The sequence below is a fragment of the Sesamum indicum genome, linkage group LG1, assembly GCF_000512975.1.
Source record: "Sesamum indicum cultivar Zhongzhi No. 13 linkage group LG1, S_indicum_v1.0, whole genome shotgun sequence".
NCBI classification, from domain to species: Eukaryota; Viridiplantae; Streptophyta; class Magnoliopsida; order Lamiales; family Pedaliaceae; genus Sesamum; species Sesamum indicum.
Genome location: NC_026145.1, coordinates 9818408 through 9835095, shown reverse-complemented (window position 1 = coordinate 9835095; position 16688 = coordinate 9818408). Strand labels below are relative to the sequence as shown.

The 16688-nt window shown below is 36.5% G+C and overlaps 2 protein-coding genes across 3 annotated transcripts in view; both read right to left on the bottom strand.

Annotated features, from left to right (window-relative positions):
• Nucleotides 2789–8646, bottom strand: LOC105160732 (chaperone protein dnaJ 15). Of its 2 annotated transcripts, none has more exons than XM_011078215.2 (12): nucleotides 8477–8646; nucleotides 7836–8144; nucleotides 6297–6420; nucleotides 5782–5864; nucleotides 5590–5701; nucleotides 5376–5480; nucleotides 5057–5107; nucleotides 4853–4942; nucleotides 4653–4761; nucleotides 4384–4532; nucleotides 4223–4276; nucleotides 2789–3389 (listed from the first exon to the last, which is right to left on the bottom strand). In XM_011078215.2, exons 2-12 carry the CDS (start codon nucleotides 7961–7963, stop codon nucleotides 3159–3161), a joined length of 1236 nt encoding a protein of 411 aa, XP_011076517.1. In that variant the 5' UTR covers nucleotides 7964–8144; nucleotides 8477–8646; the 3' UTR covers nucleotides 2789–3158. The 2 variants fall into 2 exon arrangements, with proteins under 2 accessions (XP_011076517.1, XP_011076523.1); XM_011078221.2 differs by lacking the exon at nucleotides 8477–8646 and adding an exon at nucleotides 8333–8440.
• The window catches only part of LOC105160721 (zinc finger protein BRUTUS), an 8556-nt gene continuing 1717 nt past the window's right edge, over nucleotides 9850–16688 (bottom strand). Inside the window, exons 2-14 of the mRNA XM_011078204.2 lie at nucleotides 16066–16275; nucleotides 14771–14965; nucleotides 14356–14690; nucleotides 13739–13961; nucleotides 13317–13485; nucleotides 11999–13207; nucleotides 11699–11870; nucleotides 11370–11591; nucleotides 11153–11290; nucleotides 10843–11077; nucleotides 10684–10743; nucleotides 10312–10383; nucleotides 9850–10228 (exon numbers count right to left, since the gene is read on the bottom strand). Of these exons, the coding sequence (XP_011076506.1) occupies nucleotides 10100–10228; nucleotides 10312–10383; nucleotides 10684–10743; nucleotides 10843–11077; nucleotides 11153–11290; nucleotides 11370–11591; nucleotides 11699–11870; nucleotides 11999–13207; nucleotides 13317–13485; nucleotides 13739–13961; nucleotides 14356–14690; nucleotides 14771–14965; nucleotides 16066–16275 (3369 nt within the window). The 3' untranslated portion in view covers nucleotides 9850–10099. The remainder of the gene's footprint in view (nucleotides 10229–10311; nucleotides 10384–10683; nucleotides 10744–10842; nucleotides 11078–11152; nucleotides 11291–11369; nucleotides 11592–11698; nucleotides 11871–11998; nucleotides 13208–13316; nucleotides 13486–13738; nucleotides 13962–14355; nucleotides 14691–14770; nucleotides 14966–16065; nucleotides 16276–16688) is intronic.

The window sequence follows — 16688 nt, the reverse complement described above, 5'->3', positions numbered from 1 at the left end:
TTTCTACAATTTAATCCTCCCCATCGGCCACAACTACAAACCCCTCCCTGTACTTATGCTTTTAATCAAAGCTTTCATACATATAAATGGACTGTTTTAGGTTGTCCAATCAACTCACTTTTCTCAACTCTCAAGCTTCTTCACTAATATACTAATATTGTACTTAATTGATAATGGATTAACTTGTCGTTAATGGTTTCCACCGATGATTATAAAACACTTTTAATTAGGACCCTTAATCATGCTTTGTTTAGTGTTGATTGAAGTGATGCCGTGATAATTATCATCTTGAGATTGCTCGAATCGCGTGTGTGCCCCACTCTGATGTGTTTATCAAGGCAACATAAGCCAATAAGAGCTTATTACATCAATACCAACATAAGATTATTTCGGACATGATCCTACCATAATACTCCCCCCCCCCCAACCCCACCCTAATTAACTTTCTGATCATCTTTGTTTCCTTTTCACAGCCATGACTTTGGAAGGATCCAAAAAGATGTATATATGTAAATAGTCCCTATAATGTGACTTAGTTTTCAAGTAGTGATCCCACCTTTTTTCTAAGATGTCTTGAAAGCATAATAATGATAATTAATTAAGTATTAATATTCCAAGCTATGTGGGGGTGACTCAAAATAAGTCCCTCTATGGATTCCAAGTGACACTACCTACTTCATATATTTTTATTAATACAATAAAGTGAAATGTAGGTTTGGTGGAGTTTGCTTTTTAAGTCATGTGAAGTGCGACTCTACTGTGTATATATATATATATATATATATATGTATGTAATGTATACCTCCATTTGTTGTAATGAACACACATGTCAATAATCAAACAAATCTAAGTACTTGAAAATACTAATCTAATTACCTCAACCCTAACCCTAGATTACAGCTACAATGTAGTCTACTATTTCTTTTAATTATATTGATCATAGTGATCTACCTCCATGATCAGCTTTTGAGATTAAATTAAGCTTTAACAATCAATAAGACAAACTAAATGTGGTTTGGGTTGCCAATAAAGTAGACATTTAGACGGCAACATAAGCACCACATAACATGTTAATGCAAAGACATTAGTTGGGGGACACATGCACATGTCAAGGGATTAATTAAAGTAAAATTGCTCCTTGAATTATGCTAATTGGGCAGTTTTGGAATTAATTTAATTTATTTTACAACAAATATTTTGACCTTGTGGGCAGCTCTTCTTTCTGCTCATTTCTGACCAGTATGATTGACACACGTTGTATTTTATCCGCCACGTGTTTTCTGACGGTACATATCAGCATTAGTTCTTATTAATCTCCTAATTTCAAAAAATTATATATAGTTGATTTGCTTGCACTAATAATAATTTACGACAATGAATTTGTATTCATAAATGTTGCGATAAAACACTCTTATTTTGTACTCATCTCATAAATTTAACGGATCAATTTGATCAAATACTGTAAACGACAAAGCATAAGTTCAAAAATGCAGTTCATAAGTACATATAATAATGCATCGACTTTGAAGATACAATGAATCTGTTGATTATTAGATTCACAAACCCTATATTATCTAAATAAAAAGAATCTAATTAGGGATTAAATTAAAGTATTATTGATGAGGTCCAAGACATGAATATATATTTTTCATAAACACACACATGTATATATGCATGTGAGAGAGCAAATCATTGAGAAATAGTTAAATCTTTCCTTGTATACATCAACAACATGATGATGAGCTTTTTATTTAAGAAAAGAACCTTAGATAAACAACTAGTCTTTTCAAGTTCTTAGCGTCACTCAATGACTTGGGCCATCCAAGAATGCAAGTGGGACGATGCAATTTGTCTCAACATAAATAAATAATCAACAAATGTTGACAACTTAAGTTCGAGTGTAGTGTTGCCATCAAAGGAATGTTAATGTAGTTTCAAATCTGCAATACTATGTATGCAAGTTATGTGAAAAGATGACCTAAGACGGCCTTTTCTGGTCTATTGTTGTATGTAACCCATAGTTGCAATATTGTGGGTTTAGGAGTACTGATTAATTTATCAACGAAAATTTTAGCACAAATCGGGTTAAATTGAAAAAGTAATCAATTATATGATGAGTATATCAACACTTGTACTATGATTGATTTGGTTCAATCAAACCTGATTTGATAAAAAAAAAAGTTATTTATTGGTAAGTTTCTTGTTAGTAGGCCACTATTTTGGGGGAGATTTCTAATCACGAGAATTAATGAAATCGATAGTACTCTATATACATAGAGTTTAGCATAGGCCTGCAAAGAGCCATATAAACCATAGTGACATAAGATCATTTATATTATATATCGTAATGCAGCGTAATTCAAATTCGACCATTCCACCTACCTAACTGTGCATATATGGAATATAAATTAAGGGTTGTGATGTACATGTTTAGGGATACGAATGATGGCCAAGAAGAACAAACCCGGAAACTCGGGGGAGAATAAATTACAAAAACTGAAGATAGCTTTGTTCAAAAGAAAAGAGAAAAAAACACAAGTGAAGATAGTTGAAGGTCCAGTCAGTCACCATTCATCTCCATATCGAACAAAAACAAATGTCATCATCTCTTGAAATAAAGATCTGTAGAAACTTGTTTTTCTGTAGTGCATGAATGAATTGATTTTATTTAGAGTCTCTAACTTTATGTCTGGACTGGTCACTCTTTTGCCTATTTCACCATGTAAGGAACTAATCATATGAGCCATTTGCAATTTTATACCAAAATCATGAGAAAGGGGCCAATAAAGATGCTCTGTCAAGCTTAATATTTTTGACAATGTAACTAATGAAATGTGTTGCAAACAAAATTACAGTTACAACAAAATCGAACATTTTCTAATTGGTTTGTTCTAATGTTCTAGAAACTATCCCAACTTGGGCCTCATATATTCGACAGCTCCAAGAATTACATGTCTAGTAACACAAACCTCTACAATTTTCAACATTTTACAGAAATAATATCACAGACCACATGGAACAGCCACGAGAATTCTCAGTAACATCAACCACATAATAAGAGGCAAGCCTTGTATTGACAACAGACTACCATGCAGAAACGCTTGCATGCAATAAGGAACTTCAAACCTCAGGAAACAAGTATAGTGCTAATACCATATTCACTTTCTATCAGATCCTTTGAGGTTAAGATTGAACCATTTCTTCTTTGAAGACTTATCCTTTGAATCTGAACTGCCCTCATCCCCTGGACTCTCAGATTTGTAATCTTCACCAGGAATTTTACTGCTGCTTCCATTGCTAAAATGTCCACTCCCACTTGGGATGGCAACAGCCCTCGCAACAGTAAAAGAAGAGTGGATGCTATCTCGCTGTTTTAGCAGCTCATCAACCTGTTCAAGCATAAGCACAAATGATGGGAATCAAAAGCCACTAACAAGCTAGGGTTGACACGTCAGCAAGTCAACCATACATAGTGGTCTAACCAATAAGAATAAAATACCAACGTTAAGACAGTCCAATTAACAAGAATATATAAGAAAGAAACAATTATGATTTAAATAAGAGAAGTCCCAAAAAAGATGTAAGTGATTGCCTATAACAACTTATCAGTGGATCCCATAAAGGGGCTTAATGATGTGGCTCCTCCTATTGATTACACACATCCAGCAAGCTCAGAAAGTAGGAGCGCCTTGTCATGCCAAATTCTGAGTTCTGTAGAGACGATAAATTCCTTCGTGCAGTGCATTTAATCAAACACCACGAGAAAGTGATTTATTTGTCAAGAAAGAAAACTGGGTCTCCCAAGTTTTTCTTCTCCTTGTTTGCAACTCGCAAAGCATGCAGATTAATTAATAGATAAGAGTAAATCGCTTTGATACTCTGAACATTAGCGTGGAAATTCCAGGTTAGTAAAATCTTTCATGCCTTGTACTTAACTGGATTGAAGAGAAGGGGCTTGACAAAGGCACAAAAAGCAGACCGTAGAAGACAAAGCTATCAGATCTCTGAAATATGACTTAGGGGGGATCTACAAATAAATAGAGAAGGTATTCTTCTCTTAATGCCTCAACTCTATAGTTGTAGTCCCATTCCTTTATCTAAGAAACTCTGCCCAGTTTATGTGGAGGATAAGCTTGGGAGTTCAAAACTCAGGCATCAGGGCAACGACATTATGATAACAAAAAAACATATTTATGAAGGATTTCTTATGATGCAAACTTACAGACTGTTTTTCCTGACTATATCTGTTGGTGACTTCTTGAAATCGTGCCAATGCCTGAAAATAGAGGGAGACAAAGGGTTGTACAGTAAGGGATATATCTACAAATCTCTTACTATGAAATACATAATAAAAAAATGAATAGGTTCAATAGGGAGGAATACCTTCCTATATTCTGTCTCAAATTGGCGTAGCTCATTTCTTTTCCTCAAAATCTGAGTTTCGATATCCTTAAGCTTATGAGTTGTATCCTCATATGTCTTCGCACAAAGAGCCTCAATCGTATAGGTAGCAGGTTTGAAGAAGTTATCTCCTGAAGGAATCATACCAAACATTAGCCCTGAAGGAGTTGATAGCTGCTTTATACAATCTATAGTTTAAAATTTATCTGCCATGAAATCAAAACAATAAGCATGTCATAAGCAGTTCCGACCATAAACAGCGAATATGTGAGTGCCAGCTTTTAGTTCCGAAACCTCACAAGGTTGAAGGCCTTCCAGTCTTTTGAAGAAAGCAGCTTCGGGGTCCTTAGCCATTGCCAACTACACCACCAAATACAATACACTTTTCAGTAAACATAATTGAACACGTCATAAGCTTCTCCAGCTAAAAATAAAAAGAGAAATGACGCACCGCATTTACAGTTGAATCCATTCTGTACACTTGAAAATGCAAGAAGTACATTCCAGCTGATGTAACTTTGCCTGTCTTTTCACTGTCTTCCTGTATATGAGCAGAATTACAAGTTTGTAAAATGAGGTATTTGTGCAGGTTTTGAAATCAAAATTAATTTAAGAAATTTCAGATAAAGAAGTTTGGTACAAAAGTAAAATAAACCTGCAATGCTAAACCATATCCCCCATTTGCATCTTGTTCAAAGTACAAGAGCTGCAATACCATGCAACATTATCATTAGTATGGAAGTCGCACCTTGCATGCGTACGAATCTCAAAAAGAAAGAGTGAAAATCCATTCTTTTTCCCTTTTTCCTTTCTTCTTTTCTTTTTGGCCCTTAAACAGAAAGGGTACAGAAGAAGAGGATCCATGAAGGTAACTCCAGTTAAGAACAAGAGAAGGATTATTATACAAGTAAGAAGTATTTTCTCCATCGTAGATAGCACGCAAGGTTTTAGCTGAACGTTATATAAACAAACACCTTAAATTTGCTTTGTGCAGCTGAAGTAACTCTAACAACTATTCCTGACTCTGCTTGTTCTTCACTGATAGTTACACCAAAGAAGTGTGCACACTGCTTTTCTACCTGTTTCAGAAATAATAAATTAAGAGAGTTACCAGTGAACAAATTGATTAAGAAAAATGTGAGCAGCAAAGTTATTAAGGTTTCATATTCTGCTACGAGAGACATGTACCTTTCCACTGACTGAAGTTCCAATTGGAAGAGGTCTAACTGTGACGGTTCCATTCAAAGCCTCTTCAAGAACATTAGCAGAAATAGTGGTCTTGATAGGTACACCCAATTTGCTATCAAAATAAATGTAAATAATAAACTTACAAGTTAAACACTATACGACAAGATCCAACTTTTTGAAGAAGAATAAAACCTGAATAAAGCTGCAAACATTGTGTTGACAGTTCCAAGATTTGACAAATCAATCTCCATATCCATTCCTTCAGCGTCAAGGGCCTTATTATCATTAATGACATATGTTAAAGCAATTAAAACGTCCTTCAATAAATTACCGAAGGAGAAAGATAATGTGAAACAATAACAAGACATACGATTAGAGATCAATATAAATATCTTGTCTCGTGTACAGCATTCATATAGGTACATACACATATATGATAATGATACATGATTTTTAGAGCAGCAAAAGGAAAAGAATGGGACCACATGTGTTTTTGTGACTGTGGGGGAAGGAAAAACTTTAATCACCAAAAATGATTCTGAGATGGCCATCTGAACATAAGCAAAAATTACCCATCTACAACAGAACAAACTTTGGGAATATTTGGATGCCCATTTTGAATACTAACAGTTTATAAGTAGTAGGAACCTTAGCCGCTGCCCATTTCATCCAAACCAAGTGGTTAAAAAATGTCATAAACTGCATACCTCAAACCCTGAACTATCATATTGCCTCCTCTTCTCTGGATCGGATAAAATGCTATATGAATATGCAACCTCCTTGAAAAGTTCTGCAGCTTCAGGATTGTTAGCATTCTTGTCTGGGTGGTACCTGTCAATTAATTCGATTTATTTTTAACCAGTCCGAGAAGATTTTTCAAACATCAAGTTTTCCTTTATGTATGTACTTTGGAAATGCAGTTCTCTGAAAAGAGACTCAAAGTCTTAAATATTGTTAAAACAATGGAAGAGATTTGTCAGACCTATTTCTCACAATACTAAGAACCCCAATTTATAGGAAGAAGCTCTTGATATCCTCAGTGTAGTTAATAGCGCGCGCCAGGCGCGCCATCTGAAGGGGCCTGGGCAGCGGGCTGCTGGCTAGGCTGCAGCTCACCCAGGCCCATGAAATTAAAAAAAAAAAAAAGGTAAAGTAAACCCTAATTAAGGAATTTGACTCTTCAGTTCTGTGACTTGACTCTCAGTTCTCACATGACTCTTCAGTTCTCTCTTCTCTTCTTCGGTTCTTCCTCTGCCAAGTGCCAACACATCTTCTTCTTACTTCTTCTCTAGTTCTCTTCTTCTCTTCCATATAACTTATAAGCATCTTGTCCTGCCGCTGCTGTTCACACTTCACGTATGACTTTTTTCTAAATTAATTACAGTATTTTATTGTATGTTTATGTTGATGTTGATATTTATTGTAAATTTTTGCCAAAAATCATGAAACTCAAAACTGCATGCAGCATACTTAAAGATGATGAAGTAACTATTGTTTAGATTCTTATAAATACAATATAAATATTATATATATATATATAACGCATTTAATACTAATTATATAAATATATAGATTATTTGTTATATTTGCGCCAACCTTCAAAAAGACGCGCGCCGCACCGTGCGCCATGGCTCCAGGAGCCCTTGGCGCCATTGTGCGCCACTAACTACTATGGATATCCTAGAGTGAAGGCAGATTTTTCTCTCTTTGTAAGCAAAGCATTGGCACTTCCCCAGTTCTATCACAGTAAACAAATTGAAGCAATGCCATTAACACCTCTGTAGAAATCATCATTAGTCCTATCTTATTGAAATAAAATGCTTTTCTCTTATCAGCTGCCATTACAATGTCTAAATTCTAATTACAAAAATAGTCCCTCATGATGAAAAGAGAATACATTTCGTTATCCTTAATAGCACACCAAAAAAGTCTCTCAAGGACATTAATTAAAGAACAAACTAAAATCAGTAATGTTCAATCAAACTATGGACGAGTGATATTCAGTACCAGTATTTCACTGGAAACACTTCTGCGCCAATCGAATTGAATCCAAACTACATTAATATCTAAACCAGATAACTACAGCTCTAAAACAAACCATAAATACAAAAAGTTCATAAACCCTTCATAGACAATGCACAAATTTTACATATCGAGACTCAAAATGAGCAGCAAAAGTAAATACGAGTTATGTAGCATATGAAAAACTCAGGTGAAAGGTTAAAAAGTAAATGGAAGAAACTTACTTGAGAGCAAGCTTTCTATAGGCTGTCTTAATTTCTTGATCAGAAGAATCCCTGGACACGGAAAGCACCTCATATGGGTCTCGCCGCAATGCTGGTGCAGACGGCCCCTCCATTTTTGACCCCACCATATTTCTCTCCAAATTAAACTTGTCTTCCTTTTCTCCCCCAAAATTCACCTATTTCCCCTAGTCCTCTTCTTCTTTTTCACCAACCAAAATCAACTTCTTGTCTTCAGCTATCTGAATAACATTCCGCCCAAATATATATAGTCTTACGTATAACGTACAGAAAGTCCCCTTGTCTGCAAATCTGCAAGCACAATGCAATTAAAACAAACAAGCAAAATCTTTGGGAGAAAACAAGCTAGAGTAGGTGCCGAAATCCAATGTCTCGGATCGCTTAAAAAAGTACCTCGGGGTCAATGCAAAATCAGCCAAAAATAACAACGATTTAACAATTAAAAAACAAAAAATAATAATAACAATAAGAAATTCGACCTGTATGCAAGATCTATCTCGCAGAGAATTCAGATTGCTTATATACATAATAATCACAACCCTAAACACTCAAATACAGAACAAAATACAGACAGACAATAACAATTAATAACAGAACGAAACTAGGGTTTCTGGAGAAATTACCTTGGATATGCAAATTAGGGGAAAGAGAGAAGAAAAACAAAGAGGATGAGCAGTGACCAATGAGAGGCTTCTTTCAATTTTCAATATTTTCCTCTTTTCCCTTTTTTTCCTTTTTCGTCAAATGAAACCTTTTTGCTGGCATCAAGTCTTCATAAGCTGTTCGTATAGTGTTTTAGTATTACTAACTGCTGTGACTGCTTCTCTATTTCTAACTTGCAATTATAATTTAACTTCCACCTTTTTGTATTTAGATTCTTTCGATTTTCTTTTACGAGTTAAAAGATATTTACATTTACTTTAGTATTGTAAGGTGAAATTGTTATGGTAGAAAAAAGACCGATTTCATGACTCGGCCTCCGCGACAGTGATATACAAACTTATTCTTGAGGGCTAATTATATTGTTATTTTTTATATTTGGTGTACTTATATATAATTTTTTTATAATTTAAAAGAATTATATTTGATACTCATAATATTTATTTCATTTAATAAATAATTCATTCATTAGTTAGACTCATTGAATTTGTTAATATTAACAAAATAAAAAAAAAAATGAAAGAAGATTCGTATTAGTTTCGATTGTCTTATTAATGACTTATTGCAAGTTAAACAAATATTTTCTAATCAAAATACCCTTATGAGGATGAGCTTATATCTCCTCAAATACACTAACGTGTGAAGATGTATAAAGGTGATCTGGTTAAAAAAAATGACTCTATTTGTTAGACAAAAATAAACGTTAGGAGAAGTCAGTAATAAACCAACCAAATGGTATATATGAATTCTCATTTAATAATTTTGCTGCTAATAGCAAATTAATGGATTTTGATTAATAAATATGTCTATTTGTTAGATGGAAATAAACATCAAGAGTGCCATATATAATTTTCTAAATTACAAATAGGTCAATATATAATTACACAAAATTTAGAGAGAGAACATTGCAATTATTCTTTGAATTTATTCGTATTGCCTGTCTGACAACCTTTACATGTAACGTGATTTACGAGTAATTATCACAAAAACAGAAAAACATGATTTATGCCTTAGAACTTATCCGACGAAAAGTTAATTTAATTCCTGATATATTTGTCAAATTATGCTCTCAAATTGGATTATATTTCAGAAAAGTTTAATAAAAGGAGCATTATGTGACATAAATTTTCGTAACTAGAAAAGTGGTGGCGGTGTTATTTCGACAAAAACTTTAAAAAAACAAAAAAACTTAGAACAAAGGCATACTGTTGGACCTGGATTTGGATAAGTGAACATATCCCATGTAAAACACGATCATAATTATTGTTGTTTCCCAAGATTCAGACAGCAAACAAGAGGAGAAAATAAGCTACAGATGTAATTCGAAGAAACTCAGTTTGGACTCGAAAAGAAACCACATAGCCATGGCTAAATTTTATTATTCTCATATTTACCTATAGAATGTACAGTGCTTTTTATTATTAAGCACTTCCCAATAGCAGATTCTCTCTGTTCCACGTAAAAAGGGAAGACAAAATTTTGTTATAGATGATTCCGCGATTTACATGTAATAGCCCACATCGTACCACCAACGATTTATACACATATGAACAAATTGTTGGAAGCATTCCAATTTCCTTTCCTGATTAACTACAATCATGATCTTGATCAACCTTGATTACTCTGGTGTTATATGAACCGCAGAAGCCGCACTTATGATATAGCCAATGAAATGGTGCTGTTCCTTTTCTATCACAGTCATTGCATAAGATATCCTGCGTAGGGAAGATTTGGTTCTTCATCATTTGTGCCAAAGGGAATGGCTGAATGAAAATGAAATACAGAGATTGATGCTTACCTGACATCGATTTCTATATTCTTCTGGAAGCACCTCCGAAGCCATTAAACCATCAAGCATGCCGAAGTAGACCTGGATAGGAGAGCAGCTTTCTTAGTAATCCAAATGCCTCAAAAATGGTACAAATTGTTTTTCATGTATAGAGATGGAAACACGTGCTCTACTCATCCATATTGCCCATACTAGCAACAGGTCAGACAGAAACATTTGTATCCACGGATAGGATACAGGACTACATAAAAGAGCCAAACAGCATACAGAGGAAGAAAAGATGTAATGCAGGCAAAAATATGGAGTATAATGGCACAAGCATATAAAATTTTTTCTTCGATTTTAAGATTCTGCAGATTAAATGGAAGAGTTCATCCTTACCGACATATCTCCCATTGACTTGCTGCAAACGGGACAGATGTAATGTGTGCATGCATATGCCTGGTACAAGCGAGAGAAGATAAATAGAGGTATCAGTATGGATGAATTGCATAATTCAAGAGTGCAAGTGAGTTCGAAAAAACAGAAAACAGAACAGACCTGGAAACAAGCAGAATGCATGTAATGACCACATGGCAGAGCCCTCACAGCTGTACTTGATGTAAACAAAAAGTCACAGCATATGGGGCAGTTAGTTTCCAGACCCTTTTCCCAGCACTTGTGAACTGATAGTTTCATGGCTAAGCAACAATTGCAGGTCATGCAATGGAAGAAATCTATACCAAGTCCTTTTCCCACACGGCACAAATTGCAGAAAGGGCAATGATAGACTTCCCTGAAAAAACACAGAAATTGAAGAAAAATATGGCTAGAGTTTAAATCAGGAGAAAGAGATCTCATGAAAAGTTACCGTTCATCATCAAAGAATTTACAGCTGCTGCAATAGTATTTCGCCATTGGAAGCCCATTGCAAGAAGGGGTTGAGCAAACTGGCCCAACAGGCTGAATTTGTAGGCAATTCATGCACATCATTTCGGATGTTGCTTTCCTGCAAGATAACAAAATGTTCAGGGCTAAAATATAGGGAAGAGATCTAGGGACAAAGTAATCAATTCTCTAAGAGTTACCTATCCATTGAATGGTCACTGACTTCGTCATGGCAGAACCTGCATGCAAATAACTTGCCACAACAAGCAGCACGAAGTTTGCAGTTCCTTTTATAATGCTCACATCCAAAGATTTTTTTCTCAGGATCACGAAACGATGGGGAGCGTCCAAGTAAATCTTCACCTTCGTCAGCTTTACCAGTTCTTGATTGTGAATATTTCTGCTGAGAAGCTATCCACCGACTAAACAACAGTTACAGTGACCGGGTAAGTTAAATGTGCTAAGGCAATAAGAACCAATGTGAAAATATTGGGCTCCAAAACAACAGAAGCTAGTAAGAGAGTGGTACCTGGTCATTAGATTTTGAATAAGGTAGGCTTTCCTTCTTGGATCAAGAGTTGAATCACGAGAGACCTTCCTTATCTCTGATTCAAGCTCATTTTGGTTCATGCGGAATATATCTTTCCACCCAGGCTTAAACGTATGATCACTTTGGTCCATAGATTCATGTATATCATAACCTGAAAATGGTATATAATGCTTATGAAGCATCAGACTATCACATTGGTAAACATTTCTTACTAGTAACAAACAATACAGTTGACTTAGTACGGAAAAGTGCAAGGACAGACTAATGTGTCACAAGTACCTTGTGAGATACTACTTTCTGATGTGGACACGTGTGTCGATGCTGCTGGAGTCCCTTCCCACCATTCATCAAGCCACTCGCTGAACATTGTGTTCTTAGTTGCATTCTTCCATGTGTCCATCATTTTATTTTGCTCTTCATGAGTAAGAGCAGATGTTACCCAAGGCAGCATTGATTGAAGCACCTCTGCTCCTGTTGTCCCAATTATGCGGCCAACAATTTTGTCTTGCTCCTCAACAGAAAAATGTCTGTCAAACAGTGGCCAAAGTTCAACCTCTTCCCGCATAACATGATGATCTAAAGTTACTTTAATGGATTTGCACATGCCCTGAATCTTTGTTGCCAGCTCATTATACTTTCTCAAACAATCAACACCAGTTAAGGAACCAGAGGAACTTTCACCCAAATTTCCAGCCACATTTTTTGCGTTCAAACTCTCATGAAGCTGAGAAAGCTCATCTAGCGCAGAAGAGATATCCTCGAAGAGTTCTTCTTCCTGCTTGTGATCCAAGGTGTAAGAATGGCTAACATTATGAAGTGTTTCCTTGGACTCTAAGGCAGGGAATACAATATCATCCTCTGCATTGCTATGAGCTCTGTATAAGCCCCATAAAAGACGAAATCTACCACTGAACTGTCTGAGGAAAGTTTCATCACAATCACCAAGTTTCCCAGATTCAACATCTAGAAATTCCAAATCTTTCCGGATTGCTTTGTGAAATTTAAAGATGTTATCAATTGGTCGTGTTGTAAGACCACAAGTACTGGAGCTATTATCCGTTTCCCAGCTGAAAAGACTGGAGTTGAGAGAAGGAGCGCTTGGACCAAAGGATAAAGAGCGCAAAGATTTTGCTACAGCAAGGGAACTCATTCCTAGATTATTGCTATTGACTCCTAGGCCAGGAACACAACAAGACTGGTTAGTGAGAGAAGCTTTTGCACTGCAAGCATTACTTTCCACTGAAGAGACTATGTTTCCCTGCTTTAGTGTCTCCTCACACTTATGTGCTAGTCCAAAAGTTGTACTTTCATTGGAAGTACTTGCACATGCACAGTAACGACAAGATCTGCCAACATGCTCTAGTGTTTCTTTGAGTTCCTTTGCAGGACAACAGCCAACTGCACTAGAAGACAAACACATTCTTCTAGGACTACCTTTGCATGCCCAGCCAGAGAACAAAGTAACCAGAGCAGTATCTGATGCCGGAGCTGCAATAAATAATTTGGTTAAGAGAAATCATAAGCATCAGCTTTTGGCACACAATAATCAATGGATAAGGAGCCACGAAGATTCAAAAGACAGCCACTGAGATGGTACCTGCCACATGCAGGTTATAAAGAAAGCCCCGAGCTTCTTCTTCACTCAGCGACCCAACCAACCAGGGCAAGACACACTCAATCAGTCTAAGTGGCATCACACACAAGCTCTGATAGAGAAGTTCTCGCTGCCGTCCAGGGCTGAAATGCTTCCTTGCAAGTGGAAGAACCTGTAATATAATTCAGTAAGACATCAAGAACCATATAAATAAAGTTTCACTGTTTCTACCCACTTTTATTAAACAGGCAAAAACGGATAGTGTAGTAGCAGACCTTCCAATTGATGTATGCATTCTATGTTTCACATATCATACTGTTCCCCGGTAAATTTGTTTCCTATTAAAGAGATTGTCCTTCTTGCCAATGCTACAACAGTATATATGCAAAGTGCAGACACAAACAACTAAGCAGTGAAACACAAACCTGATTCTCCTCATTGAGAAAATGCTTCTTTATGGTCTCCATTATATGATCAGCCTGTGAACATAATTCGGAATAAAATTCAGCAGATGAGTTGGCTCCCGCACTTTCAATACTTCCTATCAAGCATCTGAACTTGTCAAATTCACTCTCTTCTTCTGCATGCTCCTGGACAAAAGACATTTGTGCATCTACTGCAGGAAATATAACTTTGTCCTCAGCAATGCTGCAACGAAGTTAAAATGATTGTCAAGTCATCCTTCAAAAAAGATAATGATTCTCTGAAAACTAGCACAAATTGATTCGGGACACAAAATTGCGAACATTATACTATTTCTGTCGATGATACAGCTGATCAATCAAGGAAAAATTGATTCAAGAAATAAATTACCATCTCCTAGAGCACGTAAATTATGAGATCTGTACTCTTCTCGAGAACGTAAACTACAATGGCAAACCACTGAGGACATTTTCACTGTAGAGAAATAGGTATGAAAAAAATATGCCTCAATTACATTCCAGCCCCAAACTACCAAACAGTCCAAATTTACGCAGAACTTGATTAGTAAAAGAAATTAGAATATAAAACAGCAAGGCTCAAAGCATTTCGAGAAAAGTACCTATGGAAAATACAGACTTCAGCTATAAATTGCAGCCTCTTATTAAAGGCAGATAAGTCAGAGAAATCTCCAGTTAACTTTATACTTCTAGCTGCTTCAGCTATGTCATTCAGTTCCTTTTCGATAGCCTTATGCCAATGCAATATATCATCCACCGGATGATATAGTGAGGAGCTGGTAGCATTACAATCAGACAGTGGAAGATCACTTTGAGCAGACCGTGAAAATTCACAAGAACAATGTCCATTCTCATTTTCACTAGAAAGTCTAGGTACATCCTCACAGCGTTTACGCTTGTTGCTCATCCTTAGCCCATCCATCCAGTTGAATATAATCTTCATTAAGAACAAGAAAGACAGGTCAGAACACAGGATCAGCAAGTGTTTCACGAGTGCTTCCACTCAATGAACCTAACCTGTTGAAGCAGCCTTTCGTCCGGGATTATTCTCTGCAAGCATTTACGCATATCCTGCCGTTCATCTGCTGAAATTGATGATGAAAGCCATGGCAGGAATTCTGCCATCATATTTACAGGAATACTGCACAAGAATTGCCACACTAATGATGCCTGCTCCTCGAATGAGAACTTCTCACGAAGCAAGGGGAAGACCTGGCAAGTGAAAAAGAACATACAGGTCTTAAACCAGGAAAATGAGTACCTTAAATAGACCATAAGAATGATCTCAGGCCCAAAGTTGCATCAGACATAAGATGATGAAGGTGTTGATTCAAAAATCTAGCCTATGCATGCTGAAAGTATAAACTGCATATAGGTCGTCTAATAAGATCTCCTGTTGAGTGGACTGTGGGCCAAACAAACTTCGATGTTTTACTATAAAAATGAGCTTCCATCGCCTCCTAGCTTATAAAATAATATCTTATTTTAATACAGACAAAACATTCATAATTTGGCATTCTGGATGCAGTTGTTATTTGCTCCTGTTTAATACTTTGAATTTTCTGCTAAATAAGAGGTCAAAGGCACTTTAGAGAAACAGACACGGAGGACAGGGTTTTCGAAAGTGACGCCAGGGAACTGAAGGGAAGAGTCAGTGCTGCATATTCAGATTTGCATCCACCAAACAAGGAATATTTTTAGAGGACCAAACTAATTTTAGATAAAGCCACAAAATAAACCCCAGAGTTGAGAGTGGATATTGTTCTTTGTGGCCTACAAGCTGCTTGAAATGCAAAGACCATTAGTCCAACACAAAAATAGAATTTGTTGATTGTCCATTCCGAACAATCCACCCTAGCTCCTGACACGCCTTAACCCATTGCCTTGAATCATCAACAAAGTAGTTGGCCATGATGACTCTGGCTGAGGGGTAAATAACTTTAAGTCTACATGCTACAAATGGTATGGGGTATAACGACCTTTTAATTTTTGGATTCTATAATGTGACCCCAACAAGGCGATTGCTTACGACAAGCACCTTTTGAGAAGCAGTCCTGCCTTTCTTAGGTCTAACATGACATTTGGACATGTAGCTCCACCTATAACGACAAATACGACGCACTTCTTCCATCTCACATGTGGCAGTAGTGTGGATGTGTTATTCATCCTGCAGGGCACCAAAGGCCACATATTTGCAGCCAGAGGAGATATTTTTGTTCTATTGAAGATCCTTCAAACGCACTGCTTTGTAGCAAACATACTTGTATATGGTCATCAGACAAGGAAATGAAGAAGAAAGATCAACACTAAACCTGCTCCTCTTCCTTGGACATGTGCTGACTGATGGATGTTTGAAGTGCTCCAGTACAAGAGGCCAACTCTCTCTTGTAGCTTTCCTCATTTTCCATATCACTTCGAAGCAATGTAAACAGCTGATCGAAAAGCACACTTTCCCCTTCATGCTCAAGGGAATAAGTCCGTGCCACATTCTTCACACGGATATCAAGCGCAGGAAATATAACCTGCCATTACGAATATGAAAGGCTTTTTAATGATTATCTTGTACATTCTCCTATTTTACAATGAGACTAATTAAGGAAATTATTAAGGAACTGGAGGCACATAAGATGCACAGGAGATTCCCTCAGTCATTATTAAAAGTGTAATATTATCAGTTGGGAAGAGGTGCACAATGAAAATCAGGTTAGGTGTATGTGTGTGTTAATGAAGTAATGCTTGCACAGTTTAATATTTGATCCTCATGGCATCATCAGATGTAAGATTTTTATTATGAGCTCCTAAATGACATTCTGAGTAATCATGCAATTTGCTCCATGCTGTAGAAACACTGACCTTCAGATTAGAAAGTTGACGACCAAAAACATACTTTTAAACCCTCCCCCCCCCCCCCCCCAAACCCACGAGGAAAAAAAAC

Excerpts from the sequence above, each read along its gene's own strand:
- LOC105160732 (XM_011078215.2), bottom strand. The coding sequence starts at position 7,963 with ATGGTGGGGTCAAAAATGGAGGGGCCGTCTGCACCAGCATTGCGGCGA. Across the intron at positions 6,421-7,835 it reads TATAGAAAGCTTGCTCTCAA|GTACCACCCAGACAAGAATG; the intron begins GTAAGTTTCTTC and ends ATTAATTGACAG. Across the intron at positions 5,702-5,781 it reads ATGTTTGCAGCTTTATTCAG|CAAATTGGGTGTACCTATCA; the intron begins GTTTTATTCTTC and ends TTATTTTGATAG.